The sequence below is a fragment of the Branchiostoma belcheri genome, unplaced genomic scaffold (genome assembly GCF_001625305.1).
Source record: "Branchiostoma belcheri isolate BF01 breed outbred unplaced genomic scaffold, Haploidv18h27 scaffold9, whole genome shotgun sequence".
Lineage (NCBI taxonomy): Eukaryota > Metazoa > Chordata > Leptocardii > Amphioxiformes > Branchiostomatidae > Branchiostoma > Branchiostoma belcheri.
Genome location: NW_017804575.1, coordinates 2,280,996 through 2,294,840, shown reverse-complemented (window position 1 = coordinate 2,294,840; position 13,845 = coordinate 2,280,996). Strand labels below are relative to the sequence as shown.

General features: G+C 43.9%; 2 protein-coding genes across 3 annotated transcripts in view; both read right to left on the bottom strand.

Annotated features, from left to right (window-relative positions):
• LOC109487813 (uncharacterized serine-rich protein C1E8.05-like) overlaps positions 1 to 3,834 on the bottom strand; it is a 9,202-nt gene extending 5,368 nt beyond the window's left edge. Inside the window, exon 1 of the mRNA XM_019791894.1 lies at positions 3,497 to 3,834. Within this exon, the coding sequence (XP_019647453.1) occupies positions 3,497 to 3,670 (174 nt within the window). The 5' untranslated portion in view covers positions 3,671 to 3,834. The remainder of the gene's footprint in view (positions 1 to 3,496) is intronic.
• Positions 3,835 to 8,202: 4,368 nt separating this feature from the next.
• Positions 8,203 to 13,845, bottom strand: part of LOC109487806 (peroxidasin homolog) — an 11,472-nt gene continuing 5,829 nt past the window's right edge. The window contains exons 5-12 of one of the 2 annotated variants that reach the window (XM_019791880.1): positions 13,487 to 13,642; positions 12,760 to 12,993; positions 11,535 to 11,684; positions 10,330 to 11,185; positions 9,970 to 10,130; positions 9,307 to 9,472; positions 8,793 to 8,897; positions 8,203 to 8,368 (exon numbers count right to left, since the gene is read on the bottom strand). In XM_019791880.1, coding sequence (XP_019647439.1) covers positions 8,206 to 8,368; positions 8,793 to 8,897; positions 9,307 to 9,472; positions 9,970 to 10,130; positions 10,330 to 11,185; positions 11,535 to 11,684; positions 12,760 to 12,993; positions 13,487 to 13,642 — 1,991 coding nt within the window. In that variant the 3' untranslated portion in view covers positions 8,203 to 8,205. Of the gene's footprint in view, positions 8,369 to 8,792; positions 8,898 to 9,302; positions 9,473 to 9,969; positions 10,131 to 10,329; positions 11,186 to 11,534; positions 11,685 to 12,759; positions 12,994 to 13,486; positions 13,643 to 13,845 lie in introns of those variants that run through there. The other variant, XM_019791881.1, reaches the window with a different exon arrangement.

Genomic DNA, 13,845 nt, shown 5'->3' with positions numbered 1-13,845 from the left:
ATCTCTTTACGTAACGATAGTAAAATGTCAATGTTACTTCCTTATTTTGTTANATCCCACAAAATTGGAATTCTCAAAATGCAGCATTCAAGACTTGGTGACGAATTCTTGAGGGAGTTGAGGGGGGGGGGGTACAGTTGGTTTCACATCATTCTTGTTACGGGTTCATATTTTCCTTCTATAATTTCTGTAAGCCAGAGATTTCTCTCCGTGCTTTACAGAGTCTGTTGTCTTGTACGAGTAGGTTGAAGTCGAGGACGGTACGTACCTCGGTCTGTACACAGACGAGTAATTTGAGAGCCCGCTCGAGCTAGTTGATCTATAATTAGAGTTTAAACTAGAGTTTCTCAGAGAGGTTGATCTAGAATACCCCAGTAGCGGGCCCCCTATGTCCGCTGTTAAACTCAGGGACCGTGTGTAGTTGGTGGACAGCCGAGTGGACTCGGGGGTGTACGAAGAGTAACTTGATGAACTCGAACTCAACGTTCTCCCATAATTCCCAGAATAACCAGCGTCATAAGACACAGACCGGCCAATAGCCGAACGAGAAGCTCTAGAGTCCTCCTGGCGACTTGATGACGACCGTGAACTTTCGCTGCTTGAACTTGAACCGGTGGATCTGAGCGAGCTTGAACGCGACCATGGCTCTCTGGTGGTCGATTCTGTCGTACCGCGCGCGCGCGAGGTGTAAGATGGCGGCGAGTCGTCCGTGTCGGTTTGGCCCCGCCGAAAGGAACTCTGGGAGTACGACGAGTACCTGTCTGATGACTTTACGTCGTTGCTAGGCGACCTTCTATTCCTGGTGCTGACGTCACGTGCCGACCCGGCCCTGCACAGCGGGGTGTAGTGGGAGTAGGAGAAGCCTAGAAAGACGGTATCGCCGCCGCCGAACTTGTAACCCTTTGGTCGGTAGGAAATTCTCCTGTTGCCGTGCCGGTTGGAGATCACGCAGACTTCCCTGCCGAACGTGTTGGACACGGCCTGCAGGACGATCTCGTCTCCCCAGGTCCCGTCCATGGTCATGGTGCGCAGGTAGCTCTCCCAGGCTGACTCCGTAGCGCCGGGCAGCCAGTTCTTGATGTGCTCGCCGTCAACCTGGTAGGATAGAAAGGAACGTCAACTTTTTGAACCGCAGGAATACTTATTTTTAAGAGTAAAAAGAAGTTCACAATCGTAAATATAGTTCCATCAGGTTGTTAAGTCACTGAGTAAAGAGACGTTTTTTACACAACGAAGTCTTTTATTCAGCTGACGTTTATGCTTAGGTCACATTTCCAAACCGGGGCCCAGCCGGGTTGTTTGTACGAACGAACAATTAATTTTTCTTATCAAGAATATAGAGAAATAAAGCCCATGATTGTTCTTAATAACTCTTCGCTATTGTGTTGTCTTCTGTATCGTAGTTTTCGTTCCCAAAAGCTGCCCGGCCGGGCCCCGTATGGGAATTGTGATCCCAGCATTAGGTGGCTGTCTGTCACCTTCCTCAGGGCAATTCTGACTGGTTCGCATTATATCTATAGCAGCGACACTGTGCTGCAGTGCAATGTGAACCAGTCAGAATTGCCCTGAGGAAGGTGACAGATGGTCACCACAATATTGGCTGAATAAAAGACTAGGTTGTGTAAAAAGAGTCTCTTTACTCAGAAGTTTACAATATTCTACACGGAAACCCTGAGAAACAACCTTAACAAATTGCACAACCTGAAGTCTGATATTCGATACGATTGGACCAACTTTTCTACACATAGGGCTAATATTTTGTGGTGTGGAGTGACTGGGTGGAGGCCCATAACAAGATCATTATATGTAATGGAGACATGAGTTGATTATAGCTATATGTCATTGTTGATTCTGTGATTAGGGTATGGTTTGCAGAAGTTAATATGTGGCTTCTTTAACGTACATATGATTCGATTCACACATGTCCATTAAATATAAGCTATCACGACTAAAACGCATATGGGGCAGTTACAACAAAAATATGTACATTTAAGAAATGATGGCATGTTCCTACATATAATGTCTTTAGTTAACTATATATGAAAAAGTATATATAAAAAACTCTGTAAATTTGTATGCAAATGTGTGAAGAAGAGAGAAGAAACATGTACAGTTTAGGTATAGAGATAGAAATAGTATAGTTTTCCTAATCCTTATTTGTAACTAAAGTGGTGCATTTAGCCCCACTGGGGCATGGATATGCAATAAACTTCATAGTTATTATCATTAAAAATCGCCCCTCAATATTCTGTCATATTTTGTTTTGGAACAATATCAATTAGACTTCCCCGTGTTTTTATCTGACGAACAGTATCAGTTTTCAGTAGTACCCACACGAGATAGTGTCACACTGAATTAAGTTGAAATGTTCAGTGCTAAAACCTCTTACAAACACTGTGTAGTAGTCAAACTGGGTCGTTTTGTTAACATCAAATGATTGGCCAGATAGTTAATCTAATTACTATAAATCACGATTAATTTTCTCCTAAAAAGAATTTAAGTAGTACCCGCACGAGATAGTGTCACACTGAATTAAGTTGAAATGTTCAGTGCTAAAACCCCTTACAAACACTGTGTAGTAAGGGTTATATATAGAGTTAAACGGGGCCGTTATGTTTACACCAAATGATTGGCCGGAGAGTTAATCTAATTGCTATAAATAACGACTAATATTCTCCTAAAAAGAATTTAAGTAGTACCCACACTGAATTAAGTTGAAATGTTCAGTGTTACTAAAGAACAAACGGTGTATAGTAGGGGTTATATATAGAGTTTAACGGGGTCGTTATGTTTACGCCAAATGATTGGCCGGATAGTTAATCTAATTACTATAAATTACGATTAACTATCTCAAGTATTCAGTAGCACTCACACGAGATAGTGTCACACTGAATTAAGTTCAGTGCTAAAACCCTTCCAAACACTGTGTGGTAGGGGTTATATATAGCGTTAAACGGGATCGTTATGTTTACACCAAATGATTGGCCGGATAGTTAATCTAATTACTATAAATCACGACAAATTATCTCCTAAAAAGAATGTTAAAAACCGCCTGGTTGTCTCTGTACAAGCGAAACGATTTGGCCCATTTCGCAGAGCATGTTCAAAGAAAAGCAGCAACAATGAGGGTTCAGGAATCGCTACACATGATTAGAGATCACACTGTTGGTGATGGAAAGATCTTTACCTTTAAACTGTGCTATAAATAACCTATAGAAACGCAATCGTCCTGACCGGCGGATCGTGTTACGTTAGTCGATATTTCCTGATTTAAGGAAACATTACGTCAAGACTAAACATGATGGAAAGGATCTCTCCCCTTGGGGGCAATCAGCAAGTGTGATGAAACAAGTTATGAAAAGTGCTGTAGGATCGCGTCCTACTTTAACACCATCGTTGATGAGATTGAAGTGATGAGATGGTTGTTTCGGCACGGACCACACCGCCCCCACCCACCCCACCGCCGTATGATCACACAACACACACGCATACTCACGTATGGGTTCGAGCGCAGCCAGGACACCACTTTGCGGCGAACTTCCGCAGCGGAGGGTTTGCCTTCCAAGTGGCGGGCCACGGCGTGAAACAGGCAGTTCCCGTCGCCTGGTACGGACTCCATCACCTCCAAACCCTCCGTCCGCAGCCGCCCCGACAAGCCGTAATCCGCCATCTTAGATTCTCACTGCCCCTTCACACACAACAAACGCCCGTGTTGGAAATCTTTTTCTCTCCCTCTCCGTGCCGCTTGCCGCTACAGTCCGCCCACTCGCCGGATCGCCCTCCCCCTAAATGTTAACTTATGGAGGCGTATGTTGCCTATCAAGTTGCGATATTGTTGTCGTCATAGAGTGACAAGCGAGTCTGTCGGGCTATTTTGGTACCAAATATGTAGAGAAGGGAATGCCTGATATGTTGTGTGCCTCGCGGGGGCTAGTGTCTGTATCCTTGACACGTTAGGAGTTCATAGTGGGGCTGAGACGGGACCAATTTCTCCTCGATATACAAGACTGACAAAGACTCTAGCCGCGCCACTATGAATGCAAATTTTACCCGCATCCGTGAATCGATACTCATGAAACATTTAGTCCTACCCTGAGTGAAAATGGTGGCGAGAAAAAGACACTTCAAAAGTGCGGTTAGAAGAGTTATTGCCGTGTGCGAGATCTCCGTCCTTTTGTTTATTGATATCTGAGGTGTAATATGAGAAGGCAGTCACTTGTTGCCGACGCTTTTATTGGCTGTGCTGTGTGGGTCATGACGAATGTGATAGGCTAGGACATCGCTGAGTGAGAAAGTGGGGGTACCAGACGGCGGTAAGGCCACAGCAATTCAATTCTATGGATCACATCCTCCGCAGACTCCAAATCTAATGCGATAGGGCGAAAAAAAAACAAGGCGAGCGAAAAAAAAGGTTCCTACATTCTCAAAATTTGACATAATAAAAACCTTGTTAAACAAGAAATCATACCTATATTGTGCTAAGTTTACTGCAAACTATTACAACATCCATGTCACTGATAAATAAACGTTTTCAATCATTGTACAAATGGTTTTGATTCAGTGTTAACATATAGAAGGAATGAAATGCATCACTGCATCAAAGAAAAAGACAAAACATTAAATCAGAGCCTTGTCCTCTCTTCATATTTATCTGCCATCCATACCGTGGCCGACAAGAACAAAATTTTACACCGCAACTTTTGGTGTTTTACACCGCAACTTTTGGTGTTTTACACTGCAACTTTTGGTGTTTCACACTGCAACTTTGGGTGTTTTACACTGCAACTTTTGCTGTGTTTTACACTGCAACTTTTGCTGTGTTTTACACTGCAACTTTTGCTGTGTTTTACACTGCAACTTTGGGTGTTTTACACTGCAACTTTTGCTGTGTTTTATACTGCAACTTTTGCTGTGTGGAAAACTTACACCCCTCCCCTTTTATAATGGACGGTCCCCCTGTCAGGTCAAAGGTGACAACGATGGCATGCAAACTACGTCGACTGAGTTATCCTTTTCGTGCATAAGTTTTTTAGAGGAAAAGCTTGGCTACGTTGTGACGTTAGTTTTTTTCTAAAGGCCATTGAGTCACGTGACATTTTCTAGCTAGAGAATTCGGACTCGCAAGGTCGCTAATAATTTGATGAGTAAATATTGGGCCTATGGGAGTCAAATGTGGCACCACTTGGTACTATGAAGCAATAAAGACTTATTTTCAATTATGAAGTGTTGACTCTTGACTCAGGTACTAGTAAGTTATCGATCATTTATATGGAACAATACGAGCGATCGCCATGACGTCACCGTAGGCAAAAAGTGGGTGCCAGTTGGCTGATTTGCCTACCAAGAATTTGCATATGTCTTCAAATAATTTGCATGCGTATGATGTAAACAAAAACAGCGATCACTCGTATACAAATGTAGAATGATATTGTATACAATATTTATAGTTAATAAGACATCTAATCAATGTTAATTAGTCAATCACTAATTTATAAACTGTCATCATGGAGGCAATGCAGTGTTGTGTAAGTATAGTAAAGTTAGAACACAAAGAAGAACAGACAGAATTATAAATCATCAATTTATTCACAGCTTGATCAATTTCTTAAGATCCCATTCTGTTGATGTCTCACACTCAGTCACAGCACGACACTGTGACTCTGTTAGGCCGCCGCCATCTTTGTCACCTTTGACCTGACAGGGGGACCGTCCATTATAAAAGGGGAGGGGTGTAAGTTTTCCACACAGCAAAAGTTGCAGTATAAAACACAGCAAAAGTTGCAGTGTAAAACACCCAAAGTTGCTGTGTAAAACACAGCAAAAGTTGCAGTGTAAAACACAGCAAAAGTTGCAGTGTAAAACACAGCAAAAGTTGCAGTGTAAAACACCAAAAGTTGCAGTGTAAAACACCAAAAGTTGCGGTGTAAAACACCAAAAGTTGCGGTGTAAAATTTTGTTCTTGTCGGCCACGGTACATCCACGTTCCGGCATGACAACAGATATCTTTGGCCATTTTCGGCATGTTGACCACTGTCAGTGTGTGTGTGTGTGTGTGTGTGTGTGTGTGTGTGTGTGTGTGTGTGTGTGTGTGTGTGTGTGTGTGTGTGTGTGTGTTTGTGTGTTTTCAAAATCAGGCAAAAATTAATGCGCGCGCTGATGTCATCCATTAAAATCAATTGCTATGGCCTAATGTGAATACTCCAACGAGTAGAAATCTCGTCTCTGATATCAACCCACCGAATTACAAAGATGACAAAAAAAGAGAGATAGATTTGGTGCGGATTGCAGATGGGTTAGGGTTCTATTTGTGACATATGGTGGAAATCTAAATACGGGGTCGTGGGTGCCATATTGATTATATTATATATCGTGATTTGGAATGCTGGTAGGTCTTATAACCCCGTATTGGAGATGTGTAGTCATGTGTTGTTGCCAATATTGGGGTATTGCTAAGAAATTGTTTCTGTTGAGCGATGATAGAAGTAAAAATGAAAATGTATAATCATATACCCACATATTGCGGAAAATGTGGGGGTATTTCGTATATACTGTTTGTTGTTGTATATAATTGGAGCTATTAAGTTGTAATTGATTATATTTCATCTTTTAAATGTAAAGGACTCCAGGAAGCAAACAAACTTTGTATTACTAATGGAGATTCCTGATAAACATAAACATAAACATAATACTGTTTTAGAAAAAAGTCAAACTCAACAAGTTAAAATTTAGAGTTAGTATCTACATGAAGACTAGGGTAGTCACATGTTATGTTGTTGTTTATTGTTTGTTTGTTTGTTTGTTTGTTGCTTTTTTTCCTTTCGTGCCACTTCAAAAGCCAGGTTTTGGTCTGGCAAATGTAATAATTGTCAGTACTACAGCACTGCCCTGTGGTCACGAAAAATCGAGGTTCAATGTACACCGTACAGTCCTGCCCCTAGCGGATATCACGGAGAGTGCGCTAAGGTGCACTTCACTGGTCTATTGACTGATGCAATATAGAATAGCGTCGCAGCGAGGCGCTTTTACGTCATTCACTTGCAAGGAAGCACTGTTTTGGTTACCTAAATTGTTGCTTTGTGTGTATGTTTGTTTGTTTGTTTCACCAAGTAGCGACGTGTGCATGGGGAAACGGAGTTGATTTTTGACAGTTGATGGGGGGGGGGGGTCAAGCCTCAAGGTTAAGAATAACAAAATCTTTAATCATGCGTTTTGTAGATATTCTTATTGAATTGTTTTATTGCAAATTCGTTTGCTAATTGCAGGAACAGAAGAAACATGGTATAAAAACAGACAATTAGTACACACAGAGTTACAGAGTTACTATCTTATGTAAAATCTATGCGGCTGATCTGCAGTCACGGCTGGAAGGCCAGGATGGTGCTCGGCACACGCAGGATGCGGTGGGACCATCGCCATTCTGGGGTCCTGTTGGGAAACAGAAAACATGGTAAACTAGGGAAGACTAACATTTGCAAAGCAAATGCATAATGTTTACCTTCAGACATGGTCTGCCCTGTTAATTCTTACTCAAACAAATTCACACACATGTACTACTAGTATATGGTGACAGGAGCAGAGCAGACCATGAAATTGCAACATTATGTAACCCAACACCATTCACCATGGTGACAGGCGTCAACAAATCATGTCATTGGCCAGGTCAGAGGTTAGTGTTTGGAACAGAAGAGGAGGAGGAAGAAACTGAGTAAAAACAATATGCTTTCCTTCGGTAAACATAAATATGAGTGATTTGCTCTACAACAATAATTTTGTTGTTGTTGCTTTTTTTTGCTTTTGTCACAGCAATGATTGATCAATTCATAAAAAAAATGTATTGGCTGATGGTTCAATACTGATTCGGCTCGGGGAGAGAAATCCTAACCCAGTACCCTGGGTACCAGCCAAGTTTACGGGCCGCTAACCGTTTCCTTCGGCAGCCAGAAGCCCTTCGCCCGCAGACCTAAATTACCGCTGCGGTGAGCCTGTGTAGGGCCAGCCAAACTCCCCCCGGGCTAGCTCTCCCGTAATTTACACCAGCGGGAGAAGGGCTCTTGCGGCCCGGAAAACGAGTTTGGCTTCCAGGGTATATAACCCAGCTGACATGCCCTTTAACCAAGCTCAGTGAAAGTGAAGGGTCTGCTTTATATAACCAAGACGTTTCTACCTGCTGAGGAAGTCTACTGCAGATGTGTCTTACCTCCGGGTCTACTCCAAGTCGTTGGCCATGTCCTGGCCGTACTCCTCAGGCTCGATGTACCCGATGTCGTTGGTGTCTAACTCGCCGCCGGGCCTGGCGTTCTCCTCCCGGTAGATGTTCTCCTGTTCCCCGCGCAGCAGCTCGAGGAGGGTGCGGGCTTCCTCAGCCACCCTTGTGAACAATTAAAAAGGCTTGTGATTAGTCTAATACGTAGTACGCCTGCTGCGTCTTGAGCAGACTAAACGCCTGGTACCAGACACCCCCGTAAATGGAGTGTTACGTTCCGTTTTCTGTCAAAAGGGCGGGGGTATTTATCTTTGTAGGGGTGGAAAGGATATGTTTCTTTTACGAGCCTTTAGCAGACTAAATGACTATACAATGAACCGTCAATGAACTGTCTACTGTTTAAAATGCTATAGTTCTGTGCTCAATGTTTACAAAGTTGGTCGACCTCTGATGTTTAAATTAATACCTGATTATTTTGTAGTAGCTACGACATGTACCACTATTAATGTTTGCTCGTGTATTTTTACCTTCATATCTAGGGTATACTGAAGATATTAGTTTTATAAGAACCATTTCTATGTTAGCTTACCGCTCAAGTTTTTCGTCGGCGTCGTGGTCTTCAAATTCCCGGCCAGACATGGTGACGTTCTCTCCTTCCAGCGACTCCGGAAGGCCACGAGAATGATGCCCCGACCTTGAGAACATGATATAGAGACATGGTTACAAAATCTAAGCCTTTCTTTCTGTGTTGGAACTACGGCTAAAACGTTGTAACTATGCATTCTACCAACACAGATGAGCTTTCATTCATAGAGGCATGTAAGAAATAATTTGCATCAGAAAACATCGGATCACTTCTACTGAATTCAGAAGATTCTTACAAAGCGGTGCGGAACATAAAAAAAAAACTAGGTACCTGACTATAGGTTCCTATTTGGGCTGGTACCTGACCAGCCCAAATAGGAACCTTAGGTTACATGTAGTAAAGCTGGATTCGGGATTCAAGATGAAACCGTGTGCTCACGGTGTTTTACATTGATGTATAAAGGATTTTGAGAACGACTGAACCGACTACTAGTATTCTACACGAGAAAACCACCTACTCTTGCCACTTGGTCAGGTCCATCTGGGACAGAGAGGAGCACGCCACCCTCTCGTTCCCCGGCTGTGTGGGCAGCATGAAGACGTCCGGCTGCATGTGTGTGGTGCCGTCCGTGTTGTCGCACAGGATCCGGGCCAGACTGGTCTTCTTGATCTCCGTAAGCTGGGCTACACAAACAGGAAAACGGAAAATGAATAGCATCATCCTTCCTGTGGTGCCAGTGGTCATTACAAATAATTAGATTAAGGGGTAGATACGAGAGAGTGTTAGACTTTTGATCCTATCCTGTCCTTCCAGTGCAGTTTTTAGGGCTTGGAAACCCGATTTTTCAAAGCCAATATTCTAACCATTTATCTACATACTGAGTTGAAACCACACTATCCCAATGTATATTGACCCTCTTCGAGCAAAATTCCAAAAATGTTGACGGAAAATTGTTACTGGAAGGGCCCTGGGCTGATTTTTAGGGTACCACCCAGAAAATAAAGGACTCATCTTGGAGCTTGTTTCTGCAGTTTTAAAAGCCCAAAGAGTGAAATACTGACTCAAATGTGCTAATGTGAAGCAATATGTGTCACTATCACAAAGATTGCTTCATTCAGAATATTTCAGTTTTTGCTGCCTTGAAATCGCATTGGATGCCTTTAAAGGCATGTGTACAGACCTGCGGTAAACTGCCCGCGGTTCTCGAACCAGAAGCGGTCCCCCTTGCGGAGGTCCTGGAACTGCTGGGCGATCAGACAGGCGAAGGTTGGACCGACGATACCGCCCGGCGAGGACTCTTCGGCAAGACCCCCCACGAACACGTCGATGTCGTTTACGTTTCTGCAAACAATAAGATACTTCTGAAAGGATTGCGAAAGGCCATATACTACCTTCCATGCAAACTTAACACGACGTCCCTCACTTCGCTCAAGTGAAAATGAGTGTTGCCCTGTCATGTATTTGTCCCCTGTGTTGGTGGTGGCAGGTGCCGTCACCACGTCTGGTGATTACATGTTGGAATTAAAAAAAAATTGTGTACCTGTACAGACTCCGCAGTCTCTCTCGCATGGTGGCGTCAGGGATCTCCCTCGCCAGGAAGTCAAAACTCGTCGCAGCGCGGAGGCCACACCTCGCCCTGAAGGTGTTATAGCCGGGCAGCCCGTGGTCTCTGCCCCGCTGGATGTTCAGTGCCGCCAGGTCCAGGCCGCGATCTGACCCGGGAGGGTCCGCAAACAGCTTCTTCGTCAGGCCCGAGACCATGAACCGGTCGAAGTCCTGATGGGGCTGGGTGGTCAGTCCCCGTAGGATGGAGTCCGGGCCGCCTTGGTCGTTGTTGAGGACGGGGGATGGATTGAAGAAAGAAAAGGCCAACCGAATTGGGCACACGCTAGCCTCGTTGAAGTCCGGATCATAGCGGAGGAAATGGTTATCAACCAGACTGTGGCCGAACCGGTAGGCTGCCGTGGCGAAGACGTTAGAAATGGTGGGGTTGATGTAGCGGTCGTACCCAGAGTAGAACTGACCGTTTGGGGTGAGGGACAGTTGAAATGCATACATGGCCCACGGACCGACAACGTGAGGAAGGTCCTCCCCGTACGTGATCTTCTGCATCAGCGCGCCGACGATCTTCCTAGTCTCGAAGAACACACGATCGTCGTCCCAGTGCGGGTTGAGTTGGGACAGCCGCCTGGCGATCCTGTTGTGTTCCCGCAGGAAGACGGTGTGCATGGAGGTCAGTCCCGGCTGCTCGTTCACACGGACGTCCCCAGCCTGCGAGCACGTCTCGCTGCCTGTAAATCCGTCACACTCAAATTCCTCCTCCATGGCGGCGGGTAGGAGCTCCTTCTTGTTTTCGTCTGCAGGGTTCGGTCTGGACTTCAGCAGGCCGCGCGCTCCTAGGGAGAAGGAAGTCGAATGGTGAGGTACGGACTACCCTGGGTACCATCCGGATTTTCTGGGTACCATCCGGAGCGAAAAAAAGGTTTGGATTCTCAGATATTTAACTATTGTGAAAATGAATTGATGAATACTTCTGAAGAGAAACATTAGGTAAGATTTGGCATATAGCTACTGATGCACTGTGAACACCTTTAGTGCACGATGCACCAAGTAACATCTAGCGTCAGAGCACAGTAAACCAGTCAGAATTGCCCTGATGAAGATGACAGACGGTCATCGAAACGTCGGCTCGTGAAAAATAAATGGTTGTGATCAAAGAACTTCGATATTCATTCGTTTACCAACCTGATGAAACTATTTGTTTGATCCTTCTGTGGACGCTGCCGGCTGAGCTCACACCCCATACTTGGTTGCTGCTAGAGCTGACGTAAACTTGTTTCAGATCTCCTTCGATTAGCTCCCAGCTACTGCCTTGAGGTCTCTCAGCACTTAAATCTGCAACAAAGAAGAAGAACTTTATTGACACAACAAAAAGTACAGCGACTTTCGTAAGGTCTAAGACATGTAGATATACAGACAAATATACATGGGTAGAACGAAAATATCCTACGTACAGAACAATAGGTGGGTCAACTAATACTACTTGTTCTATGGTTTAAACATTCTTTGATATATTTACCTATTTGTACACAGTAAGGGTTATTGCCTTCTAGGATGAACTTAATTTTATCTATAGCATGAAATGTAACAAATTCTGTTGAGCAGGCGGAGAGAAGGTTGAACAGCTTTGTTCGTTTATCGTTATATAGTGTACAATTCAAAATAAAATGTTGTTCGTCTTCAATATCAATCGGACAGAATGGACAAAACCACATTTTTCCATATCTTCCTAACTCTATATTCAATTCATGGCTAGAAATTCTCATCTTTGTAATCGATCTACGGACTTCAACAAAAGATACCTGTCTCAGTCATTCGAAGGACGTTGTCGGTGAAAAGCAAGTAAATTGCGGATGTTCGTTTTTAAAACAAATTGCGATAATTCAAAATAGAAAAAAATCATGATGATCTAAGTAAAAATTTGCTTACGTTTAGTTATTCCAGACAATCATGTACTTTCCAGTATACTTTTTATTGGCCAAACATCACCCGTGCAATCGCAGCCTTATAGTGCTGAATCGATGCAGGGTTTACAATCAGATGATACAAATGGTAATAATACACATAATAATACACATAATACACATGATACATATTTGTTCCATCTACATTTTTGTGGAACTGCCGAAAGGTTCTGTGCGGCTGCCAATCGGCACCACAAGGTGACCTCAATACGACTTTCCCCAACCGAAGTTATGTACCCATTCACACCTGAGCGAAGTGAGGAAAGTCGTGTAAAGTGCCTTTCCCAAGGACACAACGTCGAGGCGCATGTTCAGAAATATCCCGGTTGCGACTCGGGATCGAACCCGGGTCTCCCGGTACACAGTCGAATGGTCTACCACTACGCCACCCGACGCCACCACATTTATATGATATGTTACTCTACATATTAAGATTAGGAGCCTACCTCGTCGTACGTAGATCTGGTTGTTACTGTTGACACCCCAGACCTCGCCGTCCCCAGACGTGATTTGTTTCAAGCCACTGCCGACCTGTATCCAGCTATATCCTGCTGAAGCTTCATTACAAAACGTTCCCGTGCGGTAAAAGTTCTGGTTGTAGCTGTTGACGCCCCAAACGCCGGCTCGTCCAACCGAGACGAATTTCATCGCCACCCCGTTGATCTGTTGCCAGTCTGTCCCTGTAGGTATACAGACAAGGAGTACAAGTGTCAAGACAGAACACAAATTTACGCCAAAAAGCAGTTACTAAAGTAAATGGATATGCTTTTGGAAACGGTCAGACGTTTCAGCTAGAATCCACTAGCTTTCGTCAGTGACTGCAGAGAGGCCAGAGGTGAAATGCAGGTTTATGAGCACAAACTATTGATTGATATGCAAATTAAGTGAATACAATTTTTTGTAAGGCGAAAATCTATCAATCAATAGTTTGTGCTTATAAACCTGTATTTCACCCCTGGTCTCTCAGTCACTGACGAAAGGTACTAGCTGAACCGGATACTAGCTGAACCGTTTGACCGTTTCTAAAATCATATCCAGTTGCTTGAGCAACTGCTTTTTGGCGTATCGTATTACCTGGATGTCTAAACCTTCATCGACGATGAACACAAATTTCATTGGATTTTCAACAAGTTGTTAGGAATTAATGAAACGAAGCTCAAAGCGGTATCTCACCTGCTGGATTGCTTGCGGTGATTCCGGTCCGACGAAAGACGGAACGCCCGGAGTTGACGCCCCACACCTGATTGCTGGTCGGGCTGACATGCACCTGCTTCAACTGTCCTGGAATCTGGCGCCAGCCAGTTCCTTTGGGATACCTGGAACTTATTCCTATGGTAATAATATAGTATTGGATAAAAATACAGGCATCAGTGCTAGCGCTGCTTGCTTTGAAAAGAAGAGAAGTTGAACTTATTCCTGTAGTATTAGTGTATTGAATCAAAACAAATGCATCTGCGCTGGTGAGACAAGAAACCTTCAGAAACAATAAGACTGTTGTTTTGCTTTGATACACTGTGGATCTTTCCTCTCGG